At 46.6% G+C, this 19,192-nt stretch overlaps 1 protein-coding gene across 1 annotated transcript in view; it reads left to right on the top strand.

Annotated features, from left to right (window-relative positions):
* LOC112267279 (roundabout homolog 2-like) overlaps positions 1 to 19,192 on the top strand; it is a 410,580-nt gene that overhangs the window by 354,945 nt on the left and 36,443 nt on the right. Inside the window, exons 21-25 of the mRNA XM_042296566.1 lie at positions 3,423 to 3,695; positions 4,977 to 5,102; positions 11,743 to 11,902; positions 15,044 to 15,307; positions 17,330 to 17,556. Coding sequence (XP_042152500.1) covers positions 3,423 to 3,695; positions 4,977 to 5,102; positions 11,743 to 11,902; positions 15,044 to 15,307; positions 17,330 to 17,556 — 1,050 coding nt within the window. The remainder of the gene's footprint in view (positions 1 to 3,422; positions 3,696 to 4,976; positions 5,103 to 11,742; positions 11,903 to 15,043; positions 15,308 to 17,329; positions 17,557 to 19,192) is intronic.

Below are 19,192 nucleotides of genomic sequence, written 5' to 3'. Positions count from 1 at the left end.
CTAGACCCAGCCTTATCTACACCACCATCTATAACCTGACTAGACCCAGCCTCATCTACACCACCATCTATAACCTGACTAGACCCAGCCTCATCTACACCACCATCTATAACCTGACTAGACCCAGCCTCATCTACACCACCATCTATAACCTGACTAAACCCAGCCTCATCTACACCACCATCTATAACCTGACTAGACCCAACCTTATCTACACCACCATCTATAACCTGACTAGACCCTTCCTCTGCTGCCTGTGTCTCGTGGCCCCCTGCACATTGACCTCGATTTCCCCCACTGGCGCTCACCTTGTCTAAGGCCTTTATGTGGGCACGCAAAGCTCTTCTGCCCCAAATCCCCACACTCAAAGCACTGCAGGCTATCTGTGCTGGCAAACCCTCTGTAGAGCCCCTCCCCATGTCTCACTTTAAAATGCACATTTAACTGTTGCTCATTGTAATTCAGAAACATGAACACTTGCCACCGGATCTAAACAAAATGCTTCACGGCATCTGAAAACCTGCCGACGGTACACGAAAACCGCTAGAAAACGTACCATCCGTAATTAACAGAGGCAGATTCACAACTACCACTCTTGTCAAAGGAGTTGAAAGTGGAGAAATCGGCAGCGACACATCCCTTACAAATATTACACTAGTAATTAGCCTGCCCACTAAATTTACTCTTTTCATGAACACAACCAGAGCTTTGTTCATTCTGGATGCAGAATGTATAATTCCAGCTCCTACCTGTTCACCGACCGCGAGCAGAACCTCCTCCACCTTAACTCCATTCTCAGGAACACACCTGAATTCATGCCTTAACGACAGCATCTACTCCGCACTAGGCTGAGAAGCCATCGCGCACACCACACCTTCCAAACCCCAGGAAACTAAAACTCCATCCTTTTCCTCCCTAACTTTGAACAAAACCAGTGGGTACCGCTAAACTAACAGAAGAATTGAAAGAAAACATCAAGGAAAGAATCAAGAAAATTAGTAAGGACAGAGCCCTCCACACGGTCTCTAAACTACAAAATACTCCCAGCATGCACTGAGAAAGAGTGACAGGAGAGAGATACAGGAGACATAAGAGAGAGGAGAGATAGAAGGGAGAGAGGAGAGATATATAATATATAATAGGGAGAGGGAAGAGGTAGGGGAGAGAGAAGAGAGAGACGAGACAGAGGAGAGAGAGCGAAGAAAGAGAGGGGAGAGAGAAGCTAGACAGGAGAGATAGTAGATATAGAATGAGATGATATATGCTGATCTTGACTCCTCTACTGCTCTTCTGTACTGTACCCTAGCTCAGATGATGAATCATGTCCTCCTCTCACCTCCTAGCTACCAGCCCCACAAAGATGTAAACCTGTTTGCATATTGCATGAGTGTTTTTGGATATACATTTACATACCACATCAGAGGGAGGCTAGCGCGCTAGCAGCAGGGTATAGGCACTGTCACCGCTTGAGTAATGGCAAACAGTCCAGCGTAGTGTCATCAGCCATACCTCAGAAGATGAGGATGTGAGACAAGATGGAGGCAACGTAGGGAGGGAGGGGGGGGTAAGTGAGAAAGAAAGAGAGAGAGAGGGGAGGGGGAGAAGTATAGAGAGACAGAAACAGAGAGTACACAGTGGCAGAATACCTGACCACTGTGACTGACCCAAACTTAAGGAAAGCTTAGACTATGTACAGACTCAGTGAGCATAGCCTTGCTATTGAGAGAGGCCACCGTAGGCAGATCTGGCTGCTGCCCACAAAATGAGGTGGAAACTGAGCTGCACTTCCTAACCTCCTGCCCAATGTATGACCATATTAGAAACACATATTTCCCTCAGATTACACAGATCCACAAAGAATTCGAAAACAAACCCGGTTTTGATAAACTCCCATATCTTCTGGGTGAAATACCCAAGTATGACATCACTGCAGCAAGATTTGTGACCTGTTGCCACAAGAAAAGTGCAACCAATGAAGAACAAACACCATTGTAAATACACCCCATATCGATGCTTATTTATTTTCCCTTTTGTACTTTAACCATTTGTACATCGTTACAACACTGTATATATACATAATATGACATTTGAAATGTCTTTATTATTTTGAAACTTCTGTGAGTGTAATGTTTACTGTTCATTTTTATTGTTTATTTCACTTTTGTATATTATCTACCTAACCTGCTTTGGCAATGTTAACATATGTTTCCCATGCCAATAAAGCCCCTTGAATTGAATTTAGAAAGGGGAGAGAGGGAGAGGAAGAGGGAGAGGAAGAGGGAGAGAGAAAGAGAGAGAGAGAGAGAGAGAGAGAGAGAAATGGGGAGGGAGGGAGAAAGAGGAGGGGGAGGGGGAGAGAAAGAGAGCGAGGGGAGAGGGGGAGGGAGGGAGAAAGAGAGGAGGGGAGGGGGAGAGAGAGAGAAAAGAGGGGAGGGGAGGGAGGGAGAAAGAGAGTGAGGGGGGGGGAGAGAGGAGCGAGAGAGAGAGAGAAAATGGGGAGGGAGAGAGAAAGAGAGAAAATGGGGATAGAGAGAGAGAGAGAGAGAGAGAGAAAAAAATGGGGAGGGAGAAAGAGAGAGAGAAAATGGGGAGGGAGAAAGAGAGTGGGGGAGGGAGAGAGAGAAAGGGGGATGTGAAAAGATGGTCCAGGGCAGCCGGTCGTGAAGGACAGGGCCAGCTTGACTGCGGACTCTTCTGCCGTGGCTCTACATCATCTCCCCTTCACTGGGCGCTCAAACCCTACAGTACTACTGAGGGGCTGGGCTCACTTACACACACACGCACGCACGCACGCACACACACACACACACACACACACACACACACACACACACACACACACACACACACACACACACACACACACATGCAGAGTGGCACCATTATCCCTCATTGGCAGCAACAAAGGGAGGAGGGAGACAGGAAAACAGAGAGGGAAAGAAGCAGGCTCAGAAGAGAGGGAGAGAGATAGGGAGAGAGAGATAGAGAGAGGGAGGGAGAGAGAGAGGTTGGGGGTAGGGAGCGAGGGGGGGCAAGGTTGTGAAGTCAGCCACTGGAATTAGAATGCATGAATAAGTGGGGATGGATTTTTCAATGAGATGAATATAATTAAACTGGATGTTAAGAGCTGAGTTGATGTCAAAGCGTTGGGATGCTCAGGGTAATTCCCTCACACCCCTGGGACTGTTGCTGACTGAACCCAGGGTCACTCTGACCTGATTCATAGTTAGACATAGACACCACTCCACTCCTAATCTATCTTGAAGAGCAGCCTTGTTCATCAATGACTCTAAACATCACTTTACCTTTCTATTTTCTATTCAAATACAATTATAGTTGATGTTCACACAGTTTTTGTCATTGAAGCCCACACCACAGTCTTCTAAACTGACCCGTATTCTCTTTCCCTGTGTCTCCTCCAGACACCAGTAGTAATGGGGATAAGAGCGGCACCATGCTGTCTGACGGAGCCATCTATAGCAGTATAGACTTCACCACCAAGGCTAACTACAACAGCCCCAGCCAGGGCTCCCAGGGAGCCACCCCCTATGCCACCACACAGATCCTCCACTCCAGTAGCATCCATGAGCTGGCCGTGGACCTCCCCGAGGCCCAGTGGAAGGCCTCCATCCAGGCCAAACAGGAGATGGCCAACCTGGGGTACTCCCTGCCTGACAAGAACTCCTGCAACAACAGTGAGTGTGTGTGTGTGTGTGTGTGTGTGTGTGTGTGTGTGTGTGTGTGTGTGTGTGTGTGTGTGTGTGCGTGCGTGCGTGCGTGCGTGCGTGCGTGCGTGCGTGCGTGTGTGTGTGTGTGTGCACATGTCATACAGAAGGTGAGACTTCTCATATTTCCCTGCCATGTGAAATCTCAACTCAACACAGCCCTATGATACATGACAATATTAGCCTTAACCATCATGGCCTCACTCCTCCTACTGTGAGTGTATGACCCCAGTACAAATCACTGCTGAGTCAGTATGGAGTGTTTCATATGATACCCCAGTTCACCCCTGTTTATAAGCCATGGGTTTACTGTGACCTGACAGTAGTTTGGACTTTAATACTCACAATCTGTCTCTGAAGCCCATTCCAGCTCCACTCCACTGTGACCGCTGATTCTGTTTTAAGGACTCATTTCCCCCTTGCTGCCATTCAGTCTTGGTCACTTTCCAAGGTTAAATAAACACCTGATGAATGGCCAGGGAGCTAGACTAAAGCATCCATTTTCTCCAGTTTTGGATTATGTTACTTCCCTCTCTCTGTTCTAACTAATTGCCTATCCTCTTTAGCACAACTAATATTTAAAAGAATTCAACTTAATTATAATGGATTTGATAGAGGACTTTTCTGAAAGCCTTGTGGAGATTCCTGCGTCAGGACTAATGAGTTTTCTGAGACTCTTTCTATATTCATGGTCTCATTCTCTAGAGGTTTAAAGTAGATGTGTTATATTGTTTATGCCCATAATGTAACTAAATTTCCGATCCTTTACCGTCTTGCATTATTTTAAAAGTAACATTTGATTGTATCTCAAAACAAAGTTACATTAAATAACTTGCACCTGCTACAAGTGGATTTATCTCTCCCATCTCATGAATGGATAATCACTTGGCTTTCTTCCAAAATATTATTTTCCTCATATTTTTTGTTGTCAAAGTCAAAAACGTTATACATATAAAACCCCCAAAAATGATGCGTCACAAACAAAGGCTAAATGTTTCACTGAGTGAATGTGACCGTGAGTGGGTGGTGGGTGGGTGAGTGAGTGATTAATGTGAGAGAGACAGAAAGAGAGAGAAAGAGAGAGAGAGAGAGAGAGAGAGAGAGAGAACAAATGTCAAGATGGCTGACAAGAAGAGGTGTGCATGAGTGGAGAATGTTCACTGCTTGCCTGCTGATCTAACTGCATGTTCTGCATGTGCTTCAGCCAATCACCTGATGCCACTGTATATTTTTACCCTTTAACCCCACTAGCACTCCTTTTCATTCCTGACTACCGATTGGCCGAGGGATTGTCTAATAGAATGCCACACAACCAATCACAAGATTTCAGCACCACCAGCTCTCACAACAGCTCAGACCGAAGCGGCAGCCTATCAGGTTGGTTTCTGATGTGGCAAGGCAGGGATGTGACTGGTCTTCCTACTCTCTTCAACATTCTGGGATAACTCAATGACTGCCATTTAATCCACTGTATCAGTGATTGACTTGTTAATAGCTTTATTGATCTCTTTTGCATGTGCAAAACCCAACGTCTGCCTTTATGAACCCGCCCCTCCTCCTCACCACTGTTATTTTGCTCCCACTGCTAATACTCACAACTAATAAACGATGCACGTATTTACAGGCCGGCGTTGATCGCTGACATCAACCACATTGTCAAATGTGCTGTCTAGATGATGTAATGTTATGTGCAGCAACGATCCTCTATTCACATGCAGTGAAGTGCTTTGTCCTCCAGATTAGATTAGAAACCAGCTCTAATCTTCCCTTTAAAGAGAGGAAGTGAGGATTTGTGCTATTAGAACAGGGCTCCAGGCATCCTAGCTGGGCTGACTCCATTACGGCTGGGCCTTGTAACAGGCTTTGTCTCTCACCAGGAGCTTGAGAACAGATGAGAATTTGGGCAACGGGACTCCTTCAGACAGTTAGAGTGGTGCATTGTGAGACCACACACACACACACACACACACACACACACACACACACACACACACACACACACACACACACACACACACACACACACACACACACACACACACACACACACACACACACACACACACACACACACACATCTGAGATGCTTGGCTGACTAAAATGGTGAGAATGTCTCCCGTTTTCCCTCTTCTAATGGTTTACTGACCACAGTAAAACCCATGTACTGAGAATTTTATAGGGCACAGAGGCAGCCCTCCTCTCTACCTCCCCCTCCTCTCCCCTCCTCTCCTCTCCCCTACCCTCCTCTCCACCCCCTCCTCCCCCTCCTCTCCCTCTCCTACCCTCCTCTCTACCTCCCCTCCCCTCCTCTCCTCTCCTCTCCCCTCCTCTCTCCTCTCCCTCCTCTCTCCTCTCCCCTACCCTCCTCTCTACCTCCCCTCCTCTCCCCTCCTCTCCCCTCCCTCCTCCCCCTCCCTCCCTCCTCTCCCTCCCTCCTCTCCCCTCTCTCCCTCCTCTCCTCCTCCTCCCTCTCCTCCTCCCCCTCCTCTCCTCTCTCCTCCCCTCCTCTCTCTCCTCTCCTCTCCTCTCCTCTCCTCTCCTCTCCTCTCCTCTCCTCCTCTCCTCTCCTCTCCTCTCCTCTCCTCCCTCTCCTCTCCTCCTCTCCTCTCCTCTCCCTCCTCTCCCTCCCTCCTCTCTACCTCCTCTCCCCTCCTCTCCCTCCCCCTCCTCTCCCTACCCTCCTCTCCCCTACTCTCCTCTCTACCTCCCCTACTCTCCCCTCCTCTCCTCTCCCCTCCCCTCCTCTCTGATCTCTAATCCAATGCAATGGCTGTCAGACATTAGGCTGGAGAGGAGAGGCAGTCTGGAGTGGTCATGTCTTCCACCTGACATAGACCCAGGCATCCCATAGACCCCAGCCAGGTCAACAGTCAGTCACTCTGCTGGAGGTAGAGAGGAAGAGATGACACAGGAGAGGAATGGCACCATTTTCAAAACAATCAGATATACACTACTGTTCAAAGGTCTGGGGTCACTTAGAAAGGTTTTTGAAAGAAAAGCAAATGTTTTGTCCATTAAAATAACATCAAATTGATCAGAAATACAGTGTAGACATTGTTAATGTTGTAAATGACTATTGTAGCTGGAAACGGATGATTTTTAATGGAATATCTACATAGACCCATTACTCCTGTGTTCCAATGGCACGTTGTAAATGATTTACCACATTAACAATGTTTACACTGTATTTCTGATCAATTTGATGTTATTTTAATGGACGAAACAGTTGCTTTTCTTTCAAAAACAAGAACATTTCTAAGTGACCCCAAACTTTTGAACAATAGTGTATATATGGAAGGGAGGAAGGATAGAGAGAGATGCATTCTATAGTGCTCATATGAGAAATGCAGATAGAGGCTCATTTTGCATCAACACAGAGATGCCAGGGGGCAAGAAGCCCTTGATTATGTTAAGCTAACATGTGTATTTCGTTTGATAGCCTCAGGGTATCTTCTCTTGAAATGTCAGGGATTTAGAGCATATTGGTCCTACTAATTAAATTGACCTGTATAGTTATTCAATTGGGACTGTACCTTTGCACTTCCCTCTCCGTGGTAGACCTTAAGAAATAATATAATCCCAGAGATGTATTGTGTACTGTGAGGCATGCTATACACACTGGTTTGATAAGGGCCCTGGTTGAAGTGAAACAGCATCCTATTAAATATGCATTTATCTAGTTTATCTCTATCCATCTGTGGCTTATCTCTCTATACACTGTAATGTTTCTCTACGAGGTCTAAACCCTACAGGAATACACAGCATAGTTCTGACAGAATAACGTATTATAGGTAAAGAACTTCAATGGCCAGAGGTTGGATGGCAATGAAGGGAACTTTACTGCATTTCATGTTTTGAAGTCAACTAATGAAAAACTAGACGTTTGAAAAGGAACGAAGTGAAAAGAGCAGCACAGTGCTTCGCTTCAAGGAGCTGGGGGAGGAAATAATGAACGTCTGAGATAGGAACCAGATGAAGAGGAACAGAAATAGAGCAGCTTTCAGGGTAGCGTGGGTCTCCACTGGGGATGTGGGGGTGTTGCTCATTAACATCTACACTACTGGAGGAGAGGAGGAGAGGAGAGGAGTGAGGGAGGAGGAGAGGAGAGGAGAGGAGAGGAGAGGAGAGGAGAGGAGAGGAGAGAGAGAGAGAGGAGAGGAGAGGAGAGGAGAGGGGAGATAGGAACCAGATGAAGAGGAACAGAAATAGAGCAGCTTTCAGGGTAGCGTGGGTCTCCACTGGGGATGTGGGAGAGGAGAGGAGGGGAGGAGAGGAGGAGAGCAGGAGAGGAGAGGAGGAGAGGAGGAGAGGAGGGAGGAGAGCAGGAGAGGAGAGCAGGAGAGGAGAGGAGAGGAGGAGGGGGGGAGGAGGAGGAGAGGAGAGGAGAGCAGGAGAGGAGAGCAGGAGAGGAGGAGAGGAGGAGAGGAGAGGAGGAGGAGAAGAGGAAAGGAGGAGAGCAGGAGAGGAGAGCAGGAGAGGAGAGCAGGAGAGGAGGAGAGGAGAGGAGGAGAGGAGAGGAGGGGAGGGGAGGGGAGGAGGAGGAGAGAGGAGAGCAGGAAGGGAGGAGAGCAGGAGAGGAGGAGAGCAGGAGAGGAGGAGAGGAGTGAGGAGGAGAGCAGGAGAGGAGGAGAGCAGGAGAGGAGGAGAGCAGGAGAGGAGGAGAGGAGTGAGGAGGAGAGGAGGAGAGGAGGAGAGCAGGAGAGGAGGAGAGGAGTGAGGAGGAGAGCAGGAGAGGAGGAGAGCAGGAGAGGAGTGAGGAGGAAAGGAGGAGAGCAGGAGAGGAGAGGAGAGCAGGAGAGGAGGAGAGGACAGAGGAGGAGAGCAGGAGAGGAGGAGAGAAGGAGAGCAGAGCAGGAGAGGAGAGGAGAGGAGGAGAGGAGAGCAGGACAGGAGAGGAGAGAGGAGAAGAGCAGGAGAGCAGGAGAGCAGGAGAGGAGTGAGGAGGAGAGGTACTAGCTAGTGAGCTCCATGATCCCTGTATTATCTAATTATGGAGCCCAGGAGAAGGGTTATGTTCTCACTGTTCTTAGAGTGGTGTCATCCATCCCTACTTCCCCCTTCTCCTCCAACTTTAGACTGCCCCACTCCTAATGAGCTTCATGGCTCAGGGCTGTAGGTGGCTCAGTTTTGATGATCTAGTCTGCTGCATCATCCACCCACATACCAAACACATTGGAATGATTTCACAAATAGGCACACTTGCTAGTTATCTGTCCATCAGGGTATTTCCCCATGTGTCCTATCTCATATAGACTTCCCTCTACTGGTATTATAAGCCCATAATACAGTGCTATTCAAGTATTCTAAGAAGGTACTTCCCTGAAAATCCAGTCTGATCTATTCTCTCAGTGCCATGTGTTTAAATCTGGATGTGGAGTTCTTTCTTCTGGACCTTTGAGGCTCTGCCTGTGTCTCTCACTCAGCGCTGAGGCACTAAATGAACACAGAGACAGTTCAAGACCTCCGCTTGGCCCCACAGTTATAGACTGGGAGGGAGCGCCCAAACCAGGCGGTAAAAATACCCAGCTCCACATCTAAATATAGTGGTAGATCCTTTTGAAGACAGGCCCTGTGTTTGTCAGCGAGAAAATGGGTCTGCTGTGTACTTCCTGTGTAGTTCCTAGCCATCCTTCCCTCCATGGCACAGGCTCATTTACAGTGTTGATGCCTGCTCCGGTGAGGAGGGAATCGGGTTGATTGAGCAATCATGCCAGATCACCATTTATTGGGAAAAGTTGAGTGTCGCCCAGAGGAACGATTAGGAAACCAAATTACTTTGACTATACTTCCTGCCTTGGGCTTACTGCTGTTATTTTATTACTCCCAGTCTTTATCAGACCATCCTCCTCCCAGTACTAACCTCTCTCTCATGTTCTGCTGCAACATTGTTGCAATCCAATCATTTTTGACAGGAACATTTCTGCATGGTAACAGCTACAATTTTATAGGGAAAATGGTCAAATAACACAATTCTCCATTTACCGCTAGAGCAATATGCTGTATTTTCTCTGTTTCTGATGTCAGCCTTACTGGATCATAGAGATTCATTTCCCCAAATATCCCTGAGTGTTGATGAAAGGTATTTTTTGATGACATTTAGCTAATTTATAGCCATGTCCAAGTCTGGACAGTCTATTAGATTATATGGTGTTGCATGGCACAAAATGCAGGGTTCCCTGAAATGTAGCTTTTTTTGTGGCTCTGAGCAACGTGATTACAGGCCTTTGGCAGTGAGGCTTAACCAACAGATGCAAATGTACACAAGAGGCCTCCAGGGATGGTTTCCACTACCCTGTATGTGTGGCTGACAACGTCTACTGGGGAGTATTTTCTGGAATGAGGTGTCCGTTCTCTGACCTCAGACACACATACAATGCTCATAGAACACCTACACAAACACACACATGCTACAGATATGCTATGGTAACAGATACATCTTCAGATATGCTATGGTAACAGATACATCTTCAGATATGCTATGGTCACAGATACATCTTCAGATATGCTATGGTCACAGATACATCTTCAGATATGCTATGGTCACAGATACATCTTCAGATATGCTATGGTCACAGATACATCTTCAGATATGCTATGGTCACAGATACATCTTCAGATATGCTATGGTCACAGATACATCTTCAGATATGCTATGGTCACAGATACATCTTCAGAAATGCTATGGTCACAGATACATCTTCAGATATGCTATGGTAACAGATACATCTTCAGATATGCTATGGTCACAGATACATCTTCAGATATGCTATGGTCACAGATACATCTTCAGATATGCTATGGTCACAGATACATCTTCAGAAATGCTATGGTCACAGATACATCTTCAGATATGCTATGGTAACAGATACATCTTCAGATATGCTATGGTCACAGATACATCTTCAGATATGCTATGGTCACAGATACATCTTCAGAAATGCTATGGTCACAGATACATCTTCAGATATGCTATGGTCACAGATACATCTTCAGAAATGCTATGGTCACAGATACATCTTCAGAAATGCTATGGTCACAGATACATCTTCAGAAATGCTATGGTCACAGATACATCTTCAGATATGCTATGGTCACAGATACATCTTCAGATATGCTATGTTCTCTATATAGGGGACTCATGCTCATATGTCCTCTATGTAGTGGAAAGCACAGAGGCACCACAGCAAAAACAGCCTGCAGCCTTTTCCTCTCTATAACAAGTGATCTGAGGCCTGCGGACCACACTGAGGACAACTGAGAAAGATAACAGTGGGCTTTCATTGTGGACCCACACCTCTAGTGAGATATTTCAATTTAGACCCACACCTCTAGTGAGAGATATCATTGTGGACCCACACCTCTAGTGAGATATTTCAATGTAGACCCACACCTCTAGTGAGGTATTTCAATATGGACCCACACCTCTAGTGAGATATTTCATTGTAGACCCACACCTGTAGTGAGATATTTCACTGTGGACCCACACCTCTAGTGAGGTATTTCACTGTGGACTCACACCTCTAGTGAGATATTTCAATGTAGACCCACACCTGTAGTGAGATATTTCACTGTGGACTCACACCTGTAGTGAGATAGAGACACTGAGGGACGGCTGGAGGACCGGGATCCACCCTCTGCTTCTTTACTGCTGCTCTCTCCCTGTTTCTATGGAGATTTGAGGACCTTCAGCAAATCAATCAATGGAAGCATGCTTTTCAGTAGTTGGCCTTGAGGCTCTTCTGTATGATGCTGCTGACAGGCATGGCTCGTTGAAGCTGTTTGTTTGAGAATGTGGATGACTTTTAGAAGGAGGTGTTGAAATGACTTGTTTCGAAATTAAGGAATGTTCAGCTTTATATGTTCAGTCATTTTCTGTTGGCAATATCTGCTTGTTAGACTGACAGTGAATACTGCACATAGCCACCCATGTTATATGGTTTTATAGATTTTTTTAGTAATTGAATTCTTAATGTTGTCTGAGTCAATCTCTAACTCGCTCCGTCTCTGCTGTGCATAGGTGGTAAGGGGGGTAAGAAGAAGAAGGCCAAGGTTGGCGCCAAACCCACCAAGACTAACGGCTCCAGCTGGGCCAACGTGGCCCTGCCCCCTCCCCCTCTACACCCTCTCCCTGGCACAGAGATGGACCACTACCCCAACGAGCACTATGAAGGAGTAGGGTACGAGCCACACCCACCATAACATACACTCTATACATTCATGGATATGCAAAACAGTCCACACTCTGCCCATACAGTCCAACTAGATTAGTCCACACTAATTTGAAAAATTATATATATCTGTCATTGTCTGACCCTTCATATAGGCTTAGCCAATTGTAAGCTCTGTCAAAACTTGAGACATCTGTGGCGTTGTGTAACAAAACTGCACATTTTAAAGTGGCCTTTTATTGTCCCACACCTCTCGTGAGATATTTTATTGTGGCCCTACACCTCTAGTGAGATGGGGACACTGAGGGATGGCTGGAGGACCGGGGTCCACCCAGCATAAGGTGCACCTGTGTAATGATCATGCTGTTTACTCAGCTTCTTGATATGTAACACCAGGTGGATGGATTATCTTGGCAAAGGAGAATTGCTCACTCACAGGGATATAACCAAATTTGTGCACAGCATTTGAGAGACATAAGCTTTTTGTCAGTACATTTCTGGGATGTTTTATTTCAGCTCATGAAACATGGGACCAACACTTTACATGTTCATATTTTTGTTCAGGATAGAAACACTCACACATAACATATCCTTTAACTGTGCGTCTCCCTAGTTGAGGCGTGCTGTCCTCTCACCCTCATCTCCAGTTTGTGAGACTCATCTGGTTTAATAGGCTATCTGGCAAATGAGGAGTCCTCTGAACTGTAAATCTGAGCCTCTTAATGGCCGCAGATTAAAGCAGTTACATCCTGTGGTGTGTGCACTGACAAATTTATTTAATGAACATTTTCTTTACAACTAGTATTATTTCAGCATGTATAAGCATCGTTATGGGAAATGAAAGAATCCCTCCACTGCTCCACTTACGGCTCATATCTATAAAATCAAAATCAAATCAAATCAAATTGTATTAGTCACATGCACCGAATACAACAAGTGAAATGCTTACTTACAAGCCCCTAACTAACAGTGCAGTTTCCCCCCAAAATATGGATTAAAAATAAGAGATAAAAGTAACAAGTAATTAAAGAGCAGCAGTAAAAAATGACAATATATACAGGGGGGTGTTGGTACAGAGTCAATGTGCAGGGACACCAGTTAGTTGAGGTAGTATGTACATGTAGGTAGAGTTATTAAAGTGACTATGCATAGATGACAACAGAGAGTGGCAGTGGTGTGGTGTGGAGGGGGGCAATACAAATAGTCTGGGTAGCCATTTGACTAGATGTTCAGGAGTCTTATGGCTTGGGGGTAGAAGCTATTTAGAAGCATCTTGGACCTAGACTTGGTGCTCCGGTACTGCTTACCGTGCGGTAGCAGAGAGAACAGTCTATGACTAGGGTGGCTGGAGTCTTTGACAATTTTTAGTGCCTTCCTCTGACACCACCTGGTATAGAGGTCCTGGATGGCAGGAAGCTTGGCACCAGTGATGTACTGGGCCGTACGCAATACTCTCTGTTGTGCCTTGCGGCCGGAGGCTGAGCAGTTGCCATACCAGGCAGTGATGCAACGAGTCAGGATGCTCTCGATGGTGGAGCTGTAGAACCCATGCCAAATCTTTTCAGTCTCCTAAGGGGGAATAGGTTTTGTCATGCCCTCTTCACGACTGTCTTGATGAGCTTGGAACATGTTAATTTGTTGGTGATGTGGACACCAAGGAACTTGAAGCTCTCAACCTGCTCCACTGCAACCCCGGCGATGAGAATGGGGGCGTGCTCAGTCCTCTTTTTCCTGTAGTCCACAATCATCTCCTTTGTCTTGATCACGTTGAGGGAGAGGTTGTTGTTCTGGCACTACACAGCCAGGTCTCTGACCTCCTCCTTATAGGCCATCTCGTTATTGTCTGTGATCAAGCCTACCACTGTTGTGTCATCGGCAAATTGAATGATGGTGTTGGAGTTGTGCCTGGCCATGCAGTCATGAGTGAACAGGGAGTACAGGAGGGGACTGAGCACGCACCCCTGAGGGGCCCCTGTGTTGAGGATCAGCGTGGCGGATGTATTGTTACCTATCCTTACCACTTGGGGGCAGTCCATCAGGAAGTCCAGGATCCAGTTTCAGAGGAAGTTGTTTAGTCCCAGGGTCCTTAGCTTATTGATGAGCTTTGAGGGCACTATGGGGTTGAACGCTGAACTGTAGTCAATGAATAGCATTCTCACATAGGTGTTCCTTTTGTCCAGGTGGGAAATGTCAGTGTGGAGTGCAATAGAGATTGCATCATCTGTGGATCTGTTGGGGCGGTATTGGAGTGGGTCTAGGGTTTCTGGGATGATGGTGTTGATGTGAGCCATGACCACATTCTACAAAGTCTACAAAGTAATTTAGAAAGTTTTACAAGATCACACTAGGTCAAACTAGTCAAAACCACACTAGGTCACACTAGTCAAGGTCACACTAGGTCACACTAGTCAAGATCACACTAGGCCACACTAGTCAATATCACACAAGGTCACGCTAATCAAGATCACATTAGGTCACACAAGTCAAGATCACACTAGGTCACACTAGTCAAGATCACACTAGGTCACACTAGTCAATATCAGACTAGTCAAGATCACGCTAGGTCACACTGGTACAGATCACACCAGGTCACACCAGTCAAGATCACACTCGGTCACACCAGTCAAGATCACACTAGGTCACACCAGGCAAGATCACACCTGGTCACACTAGTCAAGATCACACTAGGTCACACCAGCCAAGATCACACTAGGTCACACCAGCCAAGATCACACTTGGTCACATCAGTCAAGATCACACTAGACAAGATCAGACTAGGTCACACTAGTCAAGATCACACTAGGTCACACCAGCCAAGATCACACTTGGTCACACTAGTCAAAATCACACTAGGTCACCCTAGTCAAGATCACACTTGGACACACTAGTCAAGATCACACTAGTCAAGGTCACACTAGTCACACTAATCTGGCACATGACCAGAAGAAAGAAAGTTGAGTTAGAGTACTTCTCTTACCCCTCCTCCCTCTCTCTGTCTCTCTGTATGGCCACCCCTACTCCCTCTCTCTCTGTATGGCCACCCCTCCTCCCTCTCTCTCTCTGTATGGCCACCCCCCATCCCTCTTCCTCACACTATGGCCACCCCTCCTCCCTCTCTGTCTCTGTGTGGCCACCCCTCCTCCCTCCCAGGTATGAGAGTGATGGCTGGGGTCCTCCCATGCCCGTGCAGACCTACCTCCACCAGGGAATGGAGGATGAGCTAGAGGAGGAGGAAGAGAGGGTCCCCACCCCACCCATTCGTGGCGTGGCTTCGTCCCCAGCAGCAGTGTCCTTCGGCCAGCAGTCCACGGCCACCCTCACCCCCTCTCCCCGGGAGGAGCTGCAGCCCATGCTCCAGGCCCACCTGGATGAGATCACCCGTGCCTACCAACTGGACATGGCCAAACAGACATGGTTTGTACACCCACTGGAGAGGAATACTATAAAAACAGTACAATGTTCAAATGGGGGTGATATGAGAATGCCTACAATGGATATTGTGCTGGAAGGGTTTTTCTTTCACTATCTGTTTATTCCTCCCTTCCATGTTTTATTTTGGTGTTATGTTAGCTGCACAGTCACGGCATTGCGCAAAACACAAGCACTCATGAATCATGTCATTTTAATGGGCCAGTGTTACCACTTACACGACTGTCCCTTCTGCTCACTGTGAGAACACAATGTCTAAAGCACTTGTTTAGCCCCACCCACATCCATGCTGCTCCACATTCTATTGTTGTGGTGCTCATGCACGGCAGATGAAGCCCACTTTTCACCCTGTCGGAAGAGTGGGAGAGAACGAAGGAGGAAGAGAGGGAGAGAACGAAGGAGGAAATTGGGAGAGAACGAAGGAGGAAGAGTGGGAGAGAACGAAGGAGGAAGAGTGGGAGAGAACGAAGGAGGAAGAGAGAAGAGAGGGAGAGAATGGAAGGAGGAAGAGAAGGAGGAAATGGGAGAGAACGAAGGAGGAAGAGAGGGAGAGAACGAAGGAGGAAGAAGAGAACGAAGGAGGAAGGAGGAAGAAGGAGGAAGAGTGGGAGAGAACGAAGGAGGAAGAGAGGGAGAGAACGAAGGAGGAAGAGTGGGAGAGAACGAAGGAGGAAGAGAGGGAGAGAACGAAGGAGGAAGAGAGGGAGAGAACGAAGGAGGAAGAGTGGGAGAGAACGAAGGAGGAAGAGAGGGAGAGAACGAAGGAGGAAGAGTGGGAGAGAACGAAGGAGGAAGAGAGGGAGAGAACGAAGGAGGAAGAGAGGGAGAGAACGAAGGAGGAAGAGAGGGAGAGAACGAAGGAGGAAGAGAGGGAGAGAACGAAGGAGGAAGAGGGAGAGAACAAGGAGGAAGGAAGAGAGGGAGGAAGAACGAAGGAGGAAGAGAGGGAGAGAACAAAGGAGGAAGAGAGGGAGAGAACGAAGGAGGAAGAGTGGGAGAGAACGAAGGAGGAAGAGAGGGAGAGAACAAAGGAGGAAGAGAGGGAGAGAATGAAGGAGGAAGAGTGGGAGAAGAACGAAGATGAGAAAGAGAGGGAGGAGGAAGAGAGGGAGAGAACGAAGGAGGAAGAGAGGGAGAATGAAGGAGGAAGAGAGGGAGAGAATGAAAGGAGGAAGAGAGGGAAGAGAGAAGAATGAAGGAGGAAGAGAGGGAGAGAACAAAGGAGGAAGAAGGGAAAACGAGGAGGAAGAGAGGGAGAGAATGAAGGAGGAAGAGAGGGAGAGAACAAAGGAGGAAGAGAGGGAGAGAATGAAGGAGGAAGAGAGGGAGAGAACAAAGGAGGAAGAGAGGGAGAGAACAACGGAGGATCAGAGGGAGAGAACGAAGGAGGAAGAGAGGGAGAGACTGGCATCCATTCATTACAGTAGAGGGAATAGGGAAGACTTGTCAGGAAGGAGCCGTCTTGTTAGCCAGTAATGACTACGTTTGAGAGCATCTTTGACAACAGGAAAGAGGCAGTAATTACATCAGAATCCCTCCCGCCGCAGACCGCCTCAGACCCCACTGCGCACTCCTCAAACAAACATGGCTGTCAGTGACGTGAGGCGGGCGCTGAGTGGAGCAGAGAGGGCTGTGTGAGGGGGTGACAGCCTCGTGTCGACAGGCCTAGAGAGCGGGCCCATTGTACTCTCTTCAACTGCAATTACAGGGTCATTGTGTTGGCATTCAAGGAGGAGGGACGTAGAATTTGTGGAATTGTCCCATTTTATTCAAAGCGGCAGAATCTGAAAGAATTTCTAAATATAGCTTAACAGTTCCTTTCGTCTATCTCGGATTCCTTCTTTATGTCATCCTGTCTTTCATTCACCAGCATTGTCTTTCTTGATGTATTTTAGTTCTCTTCCCTGTTCTTGCTGTCCCCCCACCAGCAGCCCATCCTCTCCTGTGTCTGTGTTTTGGTGTGTACCTGTAGCATGATGATAACTCATTACTCTGACTCTCTGACAGGCTCATGCAGGGTGGCTCCCTCCCCCCTCTCCCTCCCCAGGCCCCCGCCCCTCCAGTGGGGTACGTGTCCAGCACCCTGGTGTCTGACCTGGAGACTGACATCCCTGACGAGGATGAGGAGGATGAGGAAGAGGAGGAGGATGAAGGCTATGAGATGTCCAGGCCTCTCTATGGTATTGAGCACACGCCAGGGTCCAGCATGGACAACCTAGACAGCTCCGTAACAGGTGAGATACTGCGCTGATACAATGACATGTGAACAGAACAATGTAAATCTGACACGTGACAGACGTCGTTGTCTCCGTTCAGAGAAGGGTATTGGAACTCCTTTCCCACTTCGTTAGAATTCAAATCTTCCTGATGTTGTGCAGTTTTCTGCCACTCTCTTATTAATGATTTGGGTATTACAAAGAAATCACAAATCACGATCACAAATCGTTTTCCAAAACAAAAAATAGTTTAACTACAAAAGCATGTTCAGTTGTCATTCCACAGAAATTCAAAAAGATTACGGACCCCTTATCAGGTAACATATCAAATGTAATCTCAAAGTCATCATCTCCAGCACCAAACCAGTGTCTACATATGTGAAAACAGCGTGTTACTATGATCTGTGGTTAAAAAGTGAACATGTTTCTAGCCCAAGGGAGGGTCTTTTCTTGCTCCTTCACGTCACTGCAAATCTCATAGTGTTTGAAAAGCACTGTTTTAAAATAAAAAATCACTTTTGATGATGTCATCATGTAGAACTTTTTTACTTTTATTTTATTTCTACAAAACTTAGAAATGCCCAATTTTCACATATGTTGAAACTGGTATTGTGCTGGAGATAATGAAAATGAGGTTGAAAAGTGTTCTGCAAACTAGTAGGTAAGTATTACAATTCTGTTTGCCTAGTTACAGACTGCATTTTAACCATTGATTTACAATGAAATGTATTTTATTCCGCTCATGGCATTAGACTATCATTCCACAATTTCCTGTATATGTGTGTCTCACCTGGGAATGACTGTATTGCATGTACCTTAAACCCAGTTTGTTCAAGTGGTTTTGGCAGACTGTGGAATTATAATTATCATACCCAAAAAGAGATAAGAAATTCCATGAATTTTAAAAAGGACAGTGAGAGGGAAATTAAGATGAAGGAGAGCAAAGGGGGAGGAGGGGTGGGCGAGAGACATGGATAGAGAGAGAGAGAGACAGAACCAGAGAGAGAGAGAGAGAGAGAGAGATAACCAGAGAGAGAGAAAGAGAGAGAGAGAGACAGAACCAGAGAGAGAGAGACAGAGAGAGAGAGAGAGAGAGAGACAGAACCAGAGAGAGAGAGAGATTGATTTAGCTCACACACAGCGTCAGCGACTGCCATGCACCCCATATCTTCCCTAGAAGATATAGAATACAGTTCACGTGCGGAATATTCCATTCCAGGTTGGAGGCACCATTTCCATTTTTACAACTCACTGAAAGCTTTTACAGCCGTCTGTCTGGCGGAGAGAGGGACATGTGAAGGGCATGACATTGGAGAAAGTGAGACAGTATGGCTGTGTCCTACTGCGTCTCTCATACCAACTGAACAGGACATACTAGTCCTCTATACCAGACATGGCTGACTGCTATACTACAGACTAGAGGTCGACCGATTATGATTTTTCAACGCCGATACCGATTATTGGAGGACCAAAAAAGGTCGATACCGATTAATTGGTCGAATTTCTTATTTATTTATTTGTAATAATGACAATTACAACAATACTGAATAAACACTTATTTTAACTTAATATTATACATCAATAAAATCAATTTAGCCTCAAATAAATAATGAAACATGTTCATTTTGGTTTAAATAATGCAAAAACAGTGTTG

The sequence above is a fragment of the Oncorhynchus tshawytscha genome, linkage group LG14 (genome assembly GCF_018296145.1).
Source record: "Oncorhynchus tshawytscha isolate Ot180627B linkage group LG14, Otsh_v2.0, whole genome shotgun sequence".
In the NCBI taxonomy this organism is placed as follows: domain Eukaryota; kingdom Metazoa; phylum Chordata; class Actinopteri; order Salmoniformes; family Salmonidae; genus Oncorhynchus; species Oncorhynchus tshawytscha.
This window is presented reverse-complemented; position numbering and strand designations above follow the sequence as displayed.